The 15951-nt window shown below is 42.5% G+C and overlaps 2 protein-coding genes across 2 annotated transcripts; both read left to right on the top strand.

The window, feature by feature from the left end:
* Positions 1 to 1081: 1081 nt before the first annotated feature.
* fnta (farnesyltransferase, CAAX box, alpha) lies at positions 1082 to 5069 on the top strand. The gene is made up of 9 exons (XM_061079539.1): positions 1082 to 1240; positions 1667 to 1752; positions 2227 to 2341; positions 2651 to 2755; positions 2911 to 3037; positions 3271 to 3419; positions 3638 to 3700; positions 3934 to 4126; positions 4319 to 5069. Exons 1-9 carry the CDS (start codon positions 1113 to 1115, stop codon positions 4484 to 4486), a joined length of 1134 nt encoding a protein of 377 aa, XP_060935522.1. The 5' UTR covers positions 1082 to 1112; the 3' UTR covers positions 4487 to 5069.
* A 6242-nt stretch (positions 5070 to 11311) lies between these two features.
* On the top strand, positions 11312 to 12106 carry LOC133011312 (transmembrane protein 271-like). The gene has a single exon (XM_061079015.1). It carries the CDS (start codon positions 11312 to 11314, stop codon positions 12104 to 12106), a length of 795 nt encoding a protein of 264 aa, XP_060934998.1.
* Positions 12107 to 15951: the final 3845 nt, after the last annotated feature.

Here is a 15951-nt window from a genome sequence, read left to right as displayed (position 1 = left end):
TATTCCCATGGTCAAGCCACTTCTGAACTCAAGACAACGGAAGAAGCGTCTGACTTGGGCTATGGAAAAGAAGCACTGGGCAGTTGCAGAGTGGTCCAAAGTCCTCTTTTCAGACGAAAGCAAGTGTTATATTTCATTTGGAAGTCAAGGCGCCAGAGTCTGGAGAAAGGCTGGAGAGGAGCAAAATCCAAGTTGCTTGAAATCCAGTGTGAAGTTCCCACAGTCAGTGATGGTTTGGGGAGCCATGTCAGCTGCTGGTGTTGGTCCACTGTGTTTCATCAAGTCCAGAGTAAATGCAGCTGTGTACCAAGAGATTTTAGAGCACTACATGCTTCCGTCTGCTGAAAAGCTCTATGGAGATGAGGATTTCATTTTCCAGCATGATCTGGCACCTGCCCACAGTGCCAAAACCACCAGTAACTGGTGTACTGACCATGGCATTACTGTCCTCGATTGGCCTGCCAATTCCCCTGACCTGAACCCCATAGAGAATTTGTGGGGTATTATGAAGAAGAAGCTGAAAGACACCAGACCCAACAATGCAAATGAGCTAAAGGCCGCTGTTGAAGCATCCTGGGCATCCATAAACCCTAAGCAATGCCACAGGCTGATTGCCTCCATGCCCCGCCGCATTGATGCAGTAATCCGTGCAAAAGGATTCCCAACCAAGTACTGAGTGCATTAATGGACATTTTCAAATGTTTGATTTTGTTTTGCTGTTATAAATCTTTTTTTTACTTGGTCTGAGGAAATATTCTAATTTTTTGAGATAGGATTTTTGAGTTTTCTTAAGCTGTAAGCCATAATCAGCAATATTAAAAGAATAAAAGGCTTTCAATATTTCAGTTGATTTGTAATGAATCCAGAATGCATGACATTTTTGTTTTTTTAATTGCATTACAGAAAATAAAGAACTTCATCACAATATTCTAATTTTCTGAGACAGTCCTGTATATACTGTAATAGACATTTACTAAACCCAGGTGGCCGATATACTAACCGTTGAGAACTTAATATTTCCCACAGTACGTGAAGGCAGCGTCCTGCCTCGCCGGTAGTTACGTCGTCTTCCTGTCAGACGGAGCAGGCGCGGCTAGGCTAGCAGGTTAGCAATGTCAGGTGTAGAAGAAAGTTCCCGTGAGTCGGTGGAGGTGAAGGAAAACCACGAGTTGGATGATGACGTCGAGGACCAGCTCGGGGGCGACTACGCTGTGGACCCAACTCGATATATATTTTACAGGTACTGTCTGCCTGGCCTCTCCCCGACGTGTTTGGGTGGTTAGCCTGCTAGCTCTACCGGCTAACTAATTCTGCAGGAGCTTAAGTTTGTAATGACTCGGTGATGTTTGATCACTGGAGGTTTAATGCTGTTGTCACTTTGCTTAATATTTGCTGTAGTGACGTTATCACCCGGGTCACCGGCACCAGAGACGCGTGATAATTGAATCAGTGCTGAGCTAATTGAATGGAGGAGCTCAGTCTGCTCCGAGTAGCTGCTTTTAACAGACCAACCAATGTGAACATAAAATGCACCCACACCAACTACATTAGGCATCATGAATTCCCGTTGATTATATTTCATTTGTAAAACGAGTTAGTTATCAGTCATCAGGAGGTGTTGTCGCTCAGCAGCCAGGAAACCCACCCCCGTGTTTGTGTGCTGCAGGGACCGAAAGGAGTGGGCAGACCTGGAGCCAGTTCCCCAGGATGATGGACCCAATCCTGTGGTGAAGATCGCCTACTCTGACAAGTGTAAGATTGTTGGGATTGCTAGAAAGAGATGGGATTAAGGAAGAGTAGAGGGTCACATGAGACTTAAAGCTGACTGCTCCTGATCTCTCTCTTCTCTCCCCTCTCTCCCCCACCCAGTCTGATGGAGCCAGCTTTGTTAAAAAGGAGTTCTCTCTCTCTCTTTGTAGTCATCAGTGCTGCTCCTTGTGGGAACTGTTGGGATTCACCGTCATTTTTTCTCTAAGTTCTTGACCTTACTATGTAAAGTGTCTAAACATATCTCGCTACAAAACAAGTTTTATCACCTTCTGATCAAACAACCAAAATTAGCTTTCAGTTGTGTTTCCTTTAAACTCTACATCCGAAATCATTTAAAAAACGGGATTCTAGAAATAGTGCCGGCCTTTGACATTTCCAAACAGATGATCTGCAGTTCTTTGAGTCTGTTAGTAACTCGGACTTGTTTAATTCACATTCATACATTTCTTCACACAGTCTCAGATGTTTATGACTATTTCCGTGCGCTCCTGAAGAACGATGAGAGAAGTGAGCGGGCCTTCGCCTTGACAGCAGAAGCCATCGAGCTAAATGCTGCTAATTACACAGTGTGGTGAGCATGCTGCATGTTTGCAATATGGAAAACCAATGTTTACTATTTGGTTGTGTTTAATTATCATAACATGATGGGGAGGAATGAAAGATTTTTTTAGTTTTTTTCTATGTAATAACTTTCTAAGTGGTGTTTGAACACTATTTTGTCTTTAGGTCGCCTGATATGTAATACGTAGGGCTGTAAGTTAAATCCAAAAATACCTCTAGTCACATAAATCACCTTATAAATAGCAGTAGCAAAATCTGTTTGTTATATCTGAATATGATGGCATTGGTTGTGAAACTGAAATATTTTGGGGTTGTGCAGGCACTACCGGCGAGTATTACTTCAAGCCCTTTCCAAGGATCTGGAGGATGAGATGAGGTACATCACTGCCATCATCGACGAGCAACCCAAAAACTATCAAGTCTGGTGAGCGCAGGCAAATTCCCATCAGGTCACATGTCTTCTGTATCTGTCCCGACAACACAGAAGAGACCGGGAGGCAGGAAGTGTTTCTAAGATCACTCATTTAAATGAAAAGATAACATACAAATAAAGGTTGATTTTCCTCACCTGTCCTCCAGGCATCACAGACGTATGGTGGTGGAGTGGTTAAAGGACCCTTCAGAGGAACTGGAGTTTATTGCAGACATCCTCAGCCAAGATGCAAAGAACTACCACGCTTGGCAGCACAGGCAGTGGGTCATCCAGGTAGGTGTTGGAGCCTTTAGCAGAGTTTGGCCATTAAATAGTGAAAATGGATCCAGTTTTCCACCCACAATGAGCCACTCTGCCAGATTGAATCCTGTGGCTGTTTGTTGGTGCGTTGTTTGAGGCCTTCTCTAATCAGTATTTGTCTCAATCATTGCACGGCCACTAAGAAAAGCTCTACGTGATTCCATTAACAAGTGTGTTGCCAACGCTGGCTTTTGTTTAATTTACAGGAGTACAAACTCTGGGATAATGAGCTGGAGTTTGTGGAGACTCTTTTGGAAGAAGACGTGAGGAATAACTCCGCATGGAACCAGAGGCATTTTGTAATTTCTCAAACCACAGGTTTCTCCGATCCGACCATAGTGGAGAGAGAGATTAAGTGAGTCCTCAGTATAAATATTAAGATACAGATAATGTGCACTTTTTTATGTTAGATAAAAACAAATTTTTATTTGAAGGATTTAATTCATTACGTGAAAATATATTTTGTACATGTTGAGAAGACGATGCACTTGTTATTGGCTTAATTTCTTCAGCGATGAGCATCACTAAATTTGTCTATATTTTCTTTGTTTCTTTCTTTTTTCTTGACATAAGGTATTGCCTGAAGCAGATCAGGAAGGCTCCCCACAATGAAAGCGCATGGAACTATTTGAAAGGGTAAAATGTAACAAATAATGTTTTCCTACAGTCATCCCACAAAATATACGAATGGCGAACATGTTAATTGTTATCTGACATGAATATACTTTTCTAATTGTTTGAGAAGAATCACTGACATTTGAATGTGCCTTCCTTATTTAGAATACAGGGGGAAAACTGAGTGGAGACTCGGTTATTAAATATAGGAAAGCTCACTGACACTATATCCTCAATTTGTTTTTATCCTCAAGGATGCTGCAAGACAGAGGTCTGTCATCTCAGCCAGGTCTGCTGGAGAGAGTGCTGGAGCTGAAGGACACGCACTGTTCTTCTTACCTTCTAGCCTTTCTGTTTGATTGCTATGAGGATGTCTTGGAGAGCAGCAACCAAAAGGAAAATGTGGAGGAAGAACAACGAAAGGGAACTTTAAGAAAAGCTCTAGAGGTAGGTCCCTAGTATAACTTAGCAAACACAGTCCTATGTCCGAGCCACACTGGGTGCATGTGCAACGTCGGCGCTGCTTATGTCTCCATTGTGATCTGGGTGTCAGACTTTGTTACAGCTTCAAATTGAATCCTAAAAATTTTTTATTAACATTGTTTTCTCTCTCTTTGTTTGTTCCCCACTCCTTGGAAGATCTGTAAACTTCTAGCGCAGGAGAAGGACACCATTCGTAAAGAGTACTGGAATTTTTTGGGAAGTTCTTTAAAGAGCAAATTTGGAAGCAGTGATAGCTCCGAGGAGAGTTTGACAGACAACTCCGAACCATCAGTCCCAGCATCTGTGCAGCAAGAAACCAGCTAGACCAGGGGACTCGCACCATTTCCACTCCTGTGCTGCTTCGTCAGGGCTGTTGGCCCGAACCAGTCCACGCAGTTTGATGTTAATGTCAATGAATGTGAGGTCATCTAGGAAAAGACTGAGACTGAAAGTGAAATGTACAGGTCAACTAATACAGGAAAGTCTTGCACTAACGGAAATCTCTTTGAAAATGTTTTTTTCACACTGAACAGCAGTAAGAAGTGGTAATGTTATTACACATCAGGCAGTTTTCATACATCCTGGAACATTTTTTGGAATGTCGTCAGATTTAGTCATAGAATTATTATTTTGCTTGGTTATAAAACAGCGAGTGGTTTGTGAGACTAATTTAGCAGTGTTAATAAAGCAGATGAGAGATGACATGCGGTGGCTTGTTGCTGCTCTGATCGATGACTCATAATATGTAATAATTTAGTCTTTTTTTAAAATCTGTAGCAGGTTAAATCAAATCAAATATACTTTGCTTAAAAAAGAAAAAACAGTACACAAGGATATTTCATGTAAGACCATGAATAATAATGCAGAATAAAAGCGTTTAGTTCCTTAGTTGAACTAAACAAGCCACTTTCTCTCTGATGTGCAGTTTGTTTTGTTTGGTCCTCTGAGCTAAGCTGCCCCCCCATCCCCAATTCATACAGCACCTGTATTGACACACAGCCTCATGTCCTGGACTCCCTTGGAGCTTGGAAATGGATTTACTCCACTAGATGCAGCTGTTTCTACTTGTGCAGACACTACAACACAATCCATACCCTCCGGTTTCTAAATGCCAGCAGTTTGCAATTACTGCTTCTCTGGACGCTTGGAGAGCAGTGGTTCTTTTCTCTGCTTTGCCTCGTTAGTGTGGAGGACACTAATCAGGAACGTTCACGTCATAAGAAATGACATGACTCAGCACAAGGGACAAATACAAACTGTGACTGCAAGAAGACAGATCACGTGATTCATTCGCTCTAATATACCAGTCGAGGACAAAACATTTCTCGCTGTGTTCTCAAATCAAAAAGCTGAAGGAGCTGAAATAACAAATAGGCCACATGACACATTAGCCAGACTGCTGGGTGAATATGAATATAAGCTGCACTGTTTCTGCTACTTAAGCAAAACAGACCAGGTGCCTGCTGCATCACTTCAAGTGCTGTTTGGAGGACAGTGCTCCTCAGTGGATAAACCCAAAACAAAGAAAGAAACAAAAGGGTTGCAGACAGTGTTCAATTAAAATACTAATTAAATAAACCACAGAGGAGTCACAGGCTTTGGATGTTATTAAATATCGGTGATGAAGATTCAGTTCTGTCTGTAAGTCGTGTCCAGGGCAGCTTTTTAACATGCATGCCCACCCAGTGTATCTGTGCAGAGGCCTGGATGAGATCCAGCCCGGTTTTGAGACATCTGTTTCTTATAATTGGTGGAGAAGGCAGCTCATCCTGTGTGGGATCCTCCAGCCTCTGCTTTTATCAGATAGAGTCGATCAACTACGTGTTCCTTTTTAAACTTGGAAGACATTAGTGCATTAGTTTGCTCCAGATGTTTTGATGGTAGCTGATGGAAAATAACACCCAGAATAAAATCTTATAGACATAAATTAAATAGGAAATTACTTAAACCAAAGGTTGCTCCAGATTGAAGGTACATACAAACACTAAAATAAACACAAAACCTGGCTTAGTGCATGTGTGGCTTAGGGATTGGGCAAATAATATCATATACTGTTCTTAATATCAAGAAATCCCATAATAAAAAATCAAAACTAACAATCAACTTATCCTATGTAGCCAAAGTCTGCATAGCCCTTGATCTCCATTGTTGTCCAGAACACTTCAGTGTGTCATTACACTGACTGACAAGTTCCTTCATTACCAATGAATGGGAGAGCTGTGGTGTATTTTGAGTCAAACCCACACACACACAAAACTGCTCCCTCAAATAAAACTTGTATTAATCCGTGGTGGAAAATAGTGTGTGACAAACGCATTGTATACCCATGCTCAATTTAGGATTACTCAGACCTCTATGGTGAAAAGAATTAATTAAGACTTTTTCCAACATGACACTATACACTCAGTTGACTTCTTTCAGGTACACATCGTAAATGAATGCACGCAAATCCAAAGGTCTGGCAATAAATCCTCCCTACATGATGGTTTTATAGATATTTTCATAAAATGTGGAGTTTGATGAAAAAACCTTTCATATTGGGTGGACTGATATCATTGCTGTGGATCCAAATAAAAAATTGAATCTAGCGGATGTGGTAACATAGGGTGGTAGGATTTGTTCAGATGCTTTATGGTAGAAAATAGGGCTACATACCTGTAACTAGCCCCAATGTGTAGCTGAGATCATGTGGATTCATTCGGGAAACAACAGCTTCTTTGTATCGTCAGTATCTTTAGAACTATGCCCTAACAAACATATCGGATTTGCTGTAGGTCTTGACTGAGGAATGTGCTCCAATGAGGTGCACTCATGTTTTAGAAGTGCTGAGTCAACTCTTAGACCGTTTAGGAGGCTGCAGTTTGTGCTGCCGTTCAAATGTGTTGGATCGAAGAGGTGTGTCTGTTGTTTAGCCTAATCTCATTGATTTGACTGGCACTGAGAGTTATATCTTCATGTAGGCAATATTTATCACCAGACTGTTGCATTAGCATTCATTTTAGCTGGGTGTGCCCAATAAACTGACAAATGAGAACAACTTATTGAGGCTGAGAGGTAGAAACAAAGCACAGGATTTGCAGCCGAACAATCAGCGGTGGTGACGTAGGTGGAGAGATTGAACTGTAAACATTTCTCAAGTTTCTGATTCTGCTGTCCTCAGACCAGTTAACGCCTGACAGATGATATATTACCAAAATCTTTAAAAAAATAAGTTGAACAGACAGAATCTACTCCCAATAAAACTGTTGTCAGTCTATGATAAGAAGCTATTTCATAGCTGGAGTAAGTGTGAGCAGCTTTCACTCTTCCACGGCTCTTTGTGCCCTTTTACTGTTCTTTGATAAAAAGTCACTTCAAGGAATCCAATTAAAAATATTTATTGCTGGGCAATGAAGTCTGCTATTACACCAGGAAGAGCAGATGAAAGTGGCCAGGGACAGGGTTTAAAGTTACATTGACTTTTGATGTAGACTGTGACTTTCATAATACTTAAAAATTGGTAATATTGAGCTTGGCATGCATGAGAACTGTTTCTGGTATTTCAGCTTCCACATGCTTTGGTAGATTCACCTGCAAACATTAGTCAATAAAGTGTGTTGTCTGTTTCTTGTTAATGTTAGTATGCAACCTACAGTGGGTTTCCTCTTTTCTTCACAGTAAACACTTAACCACCTAAAAGCAGAGAGGAGCTGCAGGGTTATGAGATGATTTTCTGTAGGTTACCCACTACAAGCCACACCTGATGCATTACGCAGTCATTGGATCCATTGTTGATATAAAAATATTGATTAGTGTAGCTTTAAATAGTTCTCTAATACTCTTTCACCATCTTGTGTCTTTGTTAATTTTCCTTTCAGTCCTGCCCATCCGACAGGCCCTGTCTCGGGTCTGATCCTTGCCAGACTCATCTCCAGCCTCGGTATTGATTCCATATGGTTCTGAGTCAATTCCTCTTCAGGATAAAGTTCCAGGCAACAACAGTGCTAACTGCTTTAGGTTCATTAATATTTATAAGCCAACACAGGATTTTTGATCTGTCAACTACTGCTGTAACTGCTGCTGTAAAACTGGATCTGAGATGCTGGAGCGGTCCTTCCACAGTGCAAACACACACACACACACACACACACACACACACACACACACACACACACACACACACACACACACACACACACACACACACACACACACACACACACACACACACACACACACACACACACACCGCTCACGCACACGTGCCGGAGAATTTTTTTTTTCCCACTATGTGAGAAATCTATGTTAATAAATTAGTTAATTAATTAATTCATAATAATTTTATACTACTGGGAATCACCTCGGCAATGGTCTGAAACACATTTTTAAATAATGCTGCATCAGTCCGTAGCCTCCCTCTTCTTGCTGCCTTGTATTTGATGGGAACTAGTTTCCTTCGGTTGCAGCATCTTCCAGGTTTGTGACCATGACAGGGAAATTGTCTGTGTCAGGGAGGGGAGCAGGACTCTAATCAAAGACTTACGCTGTTAACTTTTGCAACGTCTAATTTGCCGGACAATTGAATTCAATAGCTTTCATTTGAACTGACGTATGTGCTGTGTACCTGTGCTTGCTTCTATTGTGCATAAACTAAAGCCTTTTTCGGAGCTGGCCTGGTCCAAATGTTTTTAATTAATGTTACATTCTCAAAAGGCCTCATGACGCCAACATTGTAGAAGAACAAATGTGGAAGCTGGTTTGAATGTGCTGATCAACAAAGCGTGGTCGTTATACAGAGGTGCAACAGAGGTGCAACAGAAAGGTGGAGCTGTGGTTTTTCCTGCTGATGCTTGGTCTGTTTGGGTCAAAGGATGTGAAGTGATGGGTCCAGTCATTTTTGCTGCTGATGGTGTTGACATCCACTGTGCTGTCACTGCCAGCCAGCAGAACTGCTGATCAATCCACCAATCAGCATCATCAACCCGTCATTCACAGCACTTTCTCTTATCTGTAAACCTACGCAAAGTAATACGGACCTAATTAGCCTCACACACTAAAACACACACACACACACACACACACACACACACACACACACACACACACACACACACACACACACACACACACACACACTAAAACCACACACACACACTAAAACACACACACACACACACACACAAACACACACACACACACACACACACACACACACTTACTGGCAGCTGTACTGGTACAGTCAATGAGGTGGCTCATTGTGATGAATGGACGGACGAGGGCTTTTTCTCTGGTGTTTTTCTCTCACCAGCACTCATCAGATATTTGGTCCATTAAGTCTTGTAAACTTGTGCATGTCCTCTGAACATTTTCACATCCTGAGTAAATGAATTGGAAACAAATCCCACCCAAGAACCTCCAACAATTTGCCAGCAGGTCGCTTCACGGGATAGTTTTACATATCCTTGAACTTTTTTTTCAGGTGGTTGCATCCTGAGTGTGGAAACTAATTTCTCCATTTATCTAACGTTGTCAGTTATCGCTGGTCCCAGGACACATCCTTTTTTTCTAATGACATATTAATATTGTTGACAATATCAGTTGGCCCACAGTGGCAGCATCTACCGAAGGAACTGGCAGATATTCATGGTTCCCAGTGGATGAACTGTAATAACCTTGGTGATTTTTTGATTTTTTTTTCACTTTCCACCAGCAGGCCAAATTTGTCACATGTACGGAAAAACTGACATCTCCAAAGTCACCAACATCACCAACTAACTGTCAGAAGATTTTGTGCAGATATAATAATTATGATTCCTAAAGGATGAACCTTAATAACATTAGCGATCCCCTGACTTTCCCTCTAATGATAAATGTGGTTTACATTTATCATTTTGAATGAAATGAGTTGACAACTAATCAAGCATTTTCCTCTATAGCCATAAACATTTTCTAAACTGATCTGTTGAAGACATTAAGAGTGAGTCTTGAAAATTTGTTTTAGGACCAAACATATGTAATTTATTTAACTCACAGTTGTTTCCTCCCCCTGATTCTCACATTAACTTAGTTTGGGCATTGATTATAAAAAAGAAAGACCACGCTTATGTCCCCACCAACACAACAGGTCATTTAATCTGGGCAGAATAAAAGCAAGAAGTACAGTTTCCCCTACACCAACTACACCTGTTGGAATTTTTTTCAAGAAGATGTTTGCTGAGAGAAAGATGTTGAGGAGTCCAGTCAGCTTCCATCAGACTGGATGTTTCAGCACCACGGACAGCTCAGCCTCTGTCCAGCCTCAGCAGTTCCTCTATTATTCATGATTTTGTTCACAGTTTCCAGAAAGATCCCCCAATAAACCACAACCCTCATGAGAAAATCATGAGAGGATGACGTATCCATCACAGTATTTATGCAGCCTGTGTATAATGAATGCAATTTAATCGTATCATGCCATTGTGCTGCGGAAATTATGATTCCATCTAAACTCAATTCATCCAGCTTTTTTATTTGCAGGAATAACCTTCAGTTTATCACCAGCCTCTGCTGCCAAACTGATTTACTACTCAGCCTGAGGGCTTTACAGGAGTGTGAAGAGATGAATGTTCCTGAAAAACAGTGATTTTCTGGCTGCGGGTTGTTTTGTGGATCACCCACTATAAAAGTGGAGCCTATAAACCCACCACATCTGAAGTGATGCTGCAGTGATGTGAGGGCCTGTGGGTCAGTGACCATTGGTCCACATGGACCCTGAAGCAGCTCGGGCTGGAGCAGCCGCCTCCTCCTCATGCCTCTCACACGCCACACAGCACCGAGCCGGGCGGACTGCAGCGAGCTCACTCAGGAGGAGCAGGGAGAAACTTTTGGTCAGAAAGCTGATGGACGGTTCTGGGTGATGTGGAGTTCAAAGTGATGGTTGTGTAGCCTATGGATTATCGATAAGTGCACCAAACAGGAGCGCGGTCTTGCCATTAATTATTTATAAATCTATTCCTGTAAAGCGGCGGGGATGCGAGAGAGACGCCACAGCGGCGAGGATCGGCCGCGCTGAACCGGAGTCCCCGGCAGACCATGTCCCGGTGTGAGAGCGCTTCCAGGGGGGACGAGGGCGAGGACGAGGGAGGATGAAGACGGGGGGAGAGGGATCGCGAGTGGCAGAGGTGGAATATAATGAAGTTGAGTGGGAAAGGACTGTGCACCGTCCTCTCCAGCACCCTCCTCTTCGTGTGCGCCCTGAGCGAAGTTGTCGTTGGATTAAGATGCGTCTCGCTGGGATCTACGGTCAAAGCGCATTTCCACCTCGGCGCCGCGGCCGGGGCTTTCTACTCCGGGATACTTGTGGGCATCGGACAGGGGCTGCTGTGCTCCGCGCTGCTGTGCTGCATGGAGAAGCCCGGCTGCAGGAACCTCTTTCTCCTCGGGGTGGTGGTCTTCCTGCTGGGGGTGCTCACCGCCTTCTCCGGCGCGGTGGTGGACGGGGACGCGGCTTCCCTGGTGGAGAGGAAGTATTCCCACTACTGCCTCCACCCCGCGGTGGTGGTGAACCCCGCCTGCGAACAGCTGAGGACCTACCAGCGGAGCCTGGTCATCTCCACGGTGCTCAGCACGCTGGAGTGTCTGCTGGGGCTCATCCACCTGGTGATCATCAAGCGGTACAAGACGGCGCAGTTCTCCCGGAGCAGAGCGTCCCAGCGGCAGAGCGCGGCGGGCATCCTGTTCGCCGAGGACCGGGACTGCTCCTCGGCGGACTTCCAGCCGGTGTCCTACATCAACCTGGGGGTTTTTAACGTGCTGGACGAGACGGGCGCGGAGGTGCAGTGCGGCGGGCACCCGTCCATCGAGCTGCCGGGCTACGCGAGCACGGACCCGGAGCTCAACCACTGCTTCCCGTTCTCCTACCCGCTCCCCAGCGAACTTCCGCCCGCGTACGAGGACATTTTCCCCGCTGAGGCATGCAACACATAGCCGCTCCGGAGCAGCAGCGCTTTTCCTCTGCTGTGACAATCGGTGACTTTCTGCTTCATCAGTCCCCCTCCTCCTCATCTGCTGCTCTTACAGCCCCCCCACCACTGAAACACAAACTAAACAAACTGAGGAGAAACAGTAAGTGACACACAGGAGGACAGCAGCAGCAGTGGATTGGATCTGATATGTTCTCAGGCTTCATGTGCCTGGAAGCTTCTAATGTCCATCACCTGATGTAGAGGAGTAAGTGACCCAGGCCCAGACAGGGCAGCCAGATCAAGGCCCATAAGACGCAACAGCTTGCAAAGTATTATAACAAAAGCAGAGTTTGTGTTTTGAATGTTTTGCTGTTGACATTTCTACTTGCGAATAAAAAGTGCATTTAATCCTCATCGTGAAGCTGATGCCACTTTAGCTCTTGTTGATTTAGTCTGAAGTTAATTTCCAAGGCTTCAGACAACGGGTCCCTATCGCTGAGTGTGGCTGGTGCCAGTCAGTGAGTGATTTACTAATCCATGAGTCAGCATCATCAGAGTGATGATCGGTACCATCAGTGTAATTATCGTGCCATAATACTGAGGAGAAGACTGAAAAGTGCTCTGCATCTCAAACAGTGTGTGGCGCCCACTGAAAGGAAACTCACCTGATTTATTCATTTGTCCAGAAAGTTGGGACAATCAGAACCGTCCTAAACACATTTCCCATGGTGTAAATTGACGGCACCTCTCATTAAAACAGTCCTTTGCCTGGAACTCCTCACCCTCAGTGTGAAATGCAGGCTTGCTGTGATAACTGCGTGGTCCTCAAACCCAGAGAAAACCCAGATGAGTCACTATGAGATCATCACTGTAGAAAACTCTTGTCAGACGTGTAAACTGAACATGATGAAGAGAACGTGTTGGATCAGACCATAGATAACACTGGAAAACTGGAATCATTCATATAGATAATAAGCATATTGGGGTTATAGGAGGAAGCAGGGGAACAATCTGAACCTGAACGCACCGTAACTCATTTGCTTTATTAATTTGCGGGACTCGTGACCAGAATGTCCTGATATGACACCGGCTATATGACTCACTGTGTATGTAATCATACAGAATCAAACTGTACAGAGCTGCTCCCCACGTTGTTCAACGCGATGTGACTCAAAACCAATCATGAGCTGCACCACTCACCGATCCGTCCGCTCTCAGTACGGATCATCAGGACCTATTCAGCCTCACTCTTACTCATTTGAATAGAATAGATACAACCATAGGTGCCTGTCATCGTCCTGCGCCCACCTTTACAACAACATTGTTCTCTGCAAAATGTCATCGAAACGGTCACTTCCCTCCTTCAAACTAAAGTTTTCAATAAACACTCAAATGTCTCTCCAGGGGAATTTTGACTAATAAACTTGACGAAGTACTTCACATGGCTCAGTGTAATAATCCTCCTCTCATCCCTTTCAACCCATGTGATGATGCTGTCCACGCTCTTCTACGTAGAGCCAAGTGCAGGATCACACCTTTAAAAACAGCCTTCCTCCTGCTTAGGTTTCCTGCCTGTAATATATTTATATATATATATGCTAATGGTGCTAATGGTGGAGGGCTGTGTGAAAGTCATCTGCTGAGGCTGTGCACCGGCTGTGTCCGTCCACAGAAAACCAGCTGGAGTGTTCAAAGAGAACATTTCCAGTGGTAAAATAGGTTATGTAAATTTAGATTCACCTTAAAAGAAGGAAGCTGGGGAGGTTGTCTTCCTCCTAACTGCTCAAAATACAGTTAAATGTCAGGTTTTGTTAGGACCAGCGTTCACGGAGCTGGTGCAATGATGCAACACTGATTCTATTCGATATTTCTGTTATGCACGGAGCTTGTTTCCTCTGAGAAATGCTCTGACATTCAATAGATGAAGTCACAATAGGAGGGTGAAAAAGTGGAGGTAAATAGTTATCAGCTGGTTTTGCTTGACTGCTTCGGAGTGAGATCTTATGTGACTGAACATGATATTTCTGACACAAAAATGTAGATAATGAAACAAACTGCAGCGTGATGGAGCTATGAGGCCTTTTATCAAATCACTGGAACGTCAGGACTGACTTTGTTTGCATTGGGAGTCGTTAGACTGGAGCAATTTTCCATTTTCCAAATCATTGCCTGGTTGAGCTGAGCACAGAAGTTTTATATATTTTCAGAATGTTCAAGGTCTCTTTACATATTGAATATTTCAAAACAGTGAAATACCCAGTAGATTTTGCAACTGTAAAGAAAACTCTGTATTAGATTGTACAATTAGATTGTTGCTTATAGACACAATCATGCAGTTTCACAATTTGGGGGATAATTACCACGATATTATTATTCAATTGACAACATAGAGAAATTACTGAGCAGATTTTCCTCCAGTTTTAGTTTGAAAGCTTTGATTTATTGAAGATTGGGCGTTGTTCATGCTTCTATTACAATCACTTTAAAATCAGCTGACTACATCAGCACGAATTATTTATCACTGTTGTCATTTCCATCCCCCCAGCCCGAGTCATTGAACTCATTGAACTGAAACAACAATACAGTTTTCTTAGACGTTGCCTCAGACCTGAGCGCCAAGTTACACCGGTTGAGAATAGTCAAATATTTTTGCAATCACATAAATCAGTATGATTAAGTCAGACAGAGTGGGCTACATCACTTTACAAAAACATGCTGTGATTAATATAGTTTTGAATTATGAGAAGCAATTTATGATATGAAAAACAAGTAGGCTATATGTATTGCACTTAAGTAAACAGCAGTACTTTGCATTCCAAAATTTTATTTTCTCGTCCGGATGGAGATATTTTGTAAAACTAAAGTCATTTGCAAAGTCAAGATCTTTTCTTAAAAATTCAGGGAAAAGTAGTGAAGACAAGGCCTATAGTAACACGTTACCAAGAAGTAACATGTAATAAACATATACACATAATGCAAAAAAAACAAATAACTTATATATACTTTACATAAACACAATATTTGAGCCTATTAAATATGATCATTACTATAGAATAAAACTATAAAACTTTTAAAATTAGCTTCCCCTCGGCCAACCACAACAGTACAGTGACACTAAAACCAATCAATATAAAACAGTAAATAGTAACACGGGGTTGACATATTCATTTGTAATACTTCTAGGCTTGATACTGTTATGTCACAATGTCGGCAAATTCTGATTAGTACATTTTGCTTGGTCACTTTGCTGCTGTTTAATGCTTATGATATTTTTAAAATGTAGTATTACTTATTTAAAGCTCATTAAAAAGTCTGAACACATCTTCCACGGCTGGGATTGTTAGTAAGCTAGCTAGATAAACATTTGACTATTCAATGGTTCTATTAAAAAGTGACAGTTGAAGTTAATGTTATAGCTATTTGTACAAAACATGAACTATAATGGGTAGAACTTCCTATCCATAAAGGTAGCCATCTGCTTATTTGGATGAAGCTGACTAGGCAACAACTAAAACTGTAACTCTGTTGTCTGTGATGTTTTTCTCAGCACTTCTACAGAAAGTGATGATACAAATAATCACACTGAGACTAAACAGATCATCAGAAATAACCTTCTCTCTTTCATTGTATTGTCTTAGACTTTGGCACATAGCTGCTATTAGAGGTTATTTGTGTGTGGATAATAACAAACACTGATTTCTGTTCTTGGAGTAATGATCGTTACTCCACTAAATAACAAATACAAATGCACTTTTTCAAGTCAAAACAACAAAATGAGAAAATAGAAGAGCACTCAGTAGAGCACATAACTCATGGAAATCCATTTAAATCCACCAGATCAGGATTTATATGTGGATCTGCACCAAA

The sequence above is a fragment of the Limanda limanda genome, chromosome 10 (genome assembly GCF_963576545.1).
Source record: "Limanda limanda chromosome 10, fLimLim1.1, whole genome shotgun sequence".
Lineage (NCBI taxonomy): Eukaryota > Metazoa > Chordata > Actinopteri > Pleuronectiformes > Pleuronectidae > Limanda > Limanda limanda.
Note: the sequence above shows the minus strand (reverse complement) of the source record. Positions and strands in the feature narration are given on the sequence as shown.

What these genes read in the sequence shown, in the direction of transcription:
- fnta (XM_061079539.1), top strand. Translation starts at nt 1,113, where the DNA reads ATGTCAGGTGTAGAAGAAAGTTCCCGTGAGTCGGTGGAGGTGAAGGAA. An exon ending in ACTCGATATATATTTTACAG is followed by an intron (nt 1,241 to 1,666) that starts GTACTGTCTGCC and finishes TGTGTGCTGCAG; the next exon opens with GGACCGAAAGGAGTGGGCAG. An exon ending in CTTTAAGAAAAGCTCTAGAG is followed by an intron (nt 4,127 to 4,318) that starts GTAGGTCCCTAG and finishes ACTCCTTGGAAG; the next exon opens with ATCTGTAAACTTCTAGCGCA.
- LOC133011312 (XM_061079015.1), top strand. Translation starts at nt 11,312, where the DNA reads ATGAAGTTGAGTGGGAAAGGACTGTGCACCGTCCTCTCCAGCACCCTC.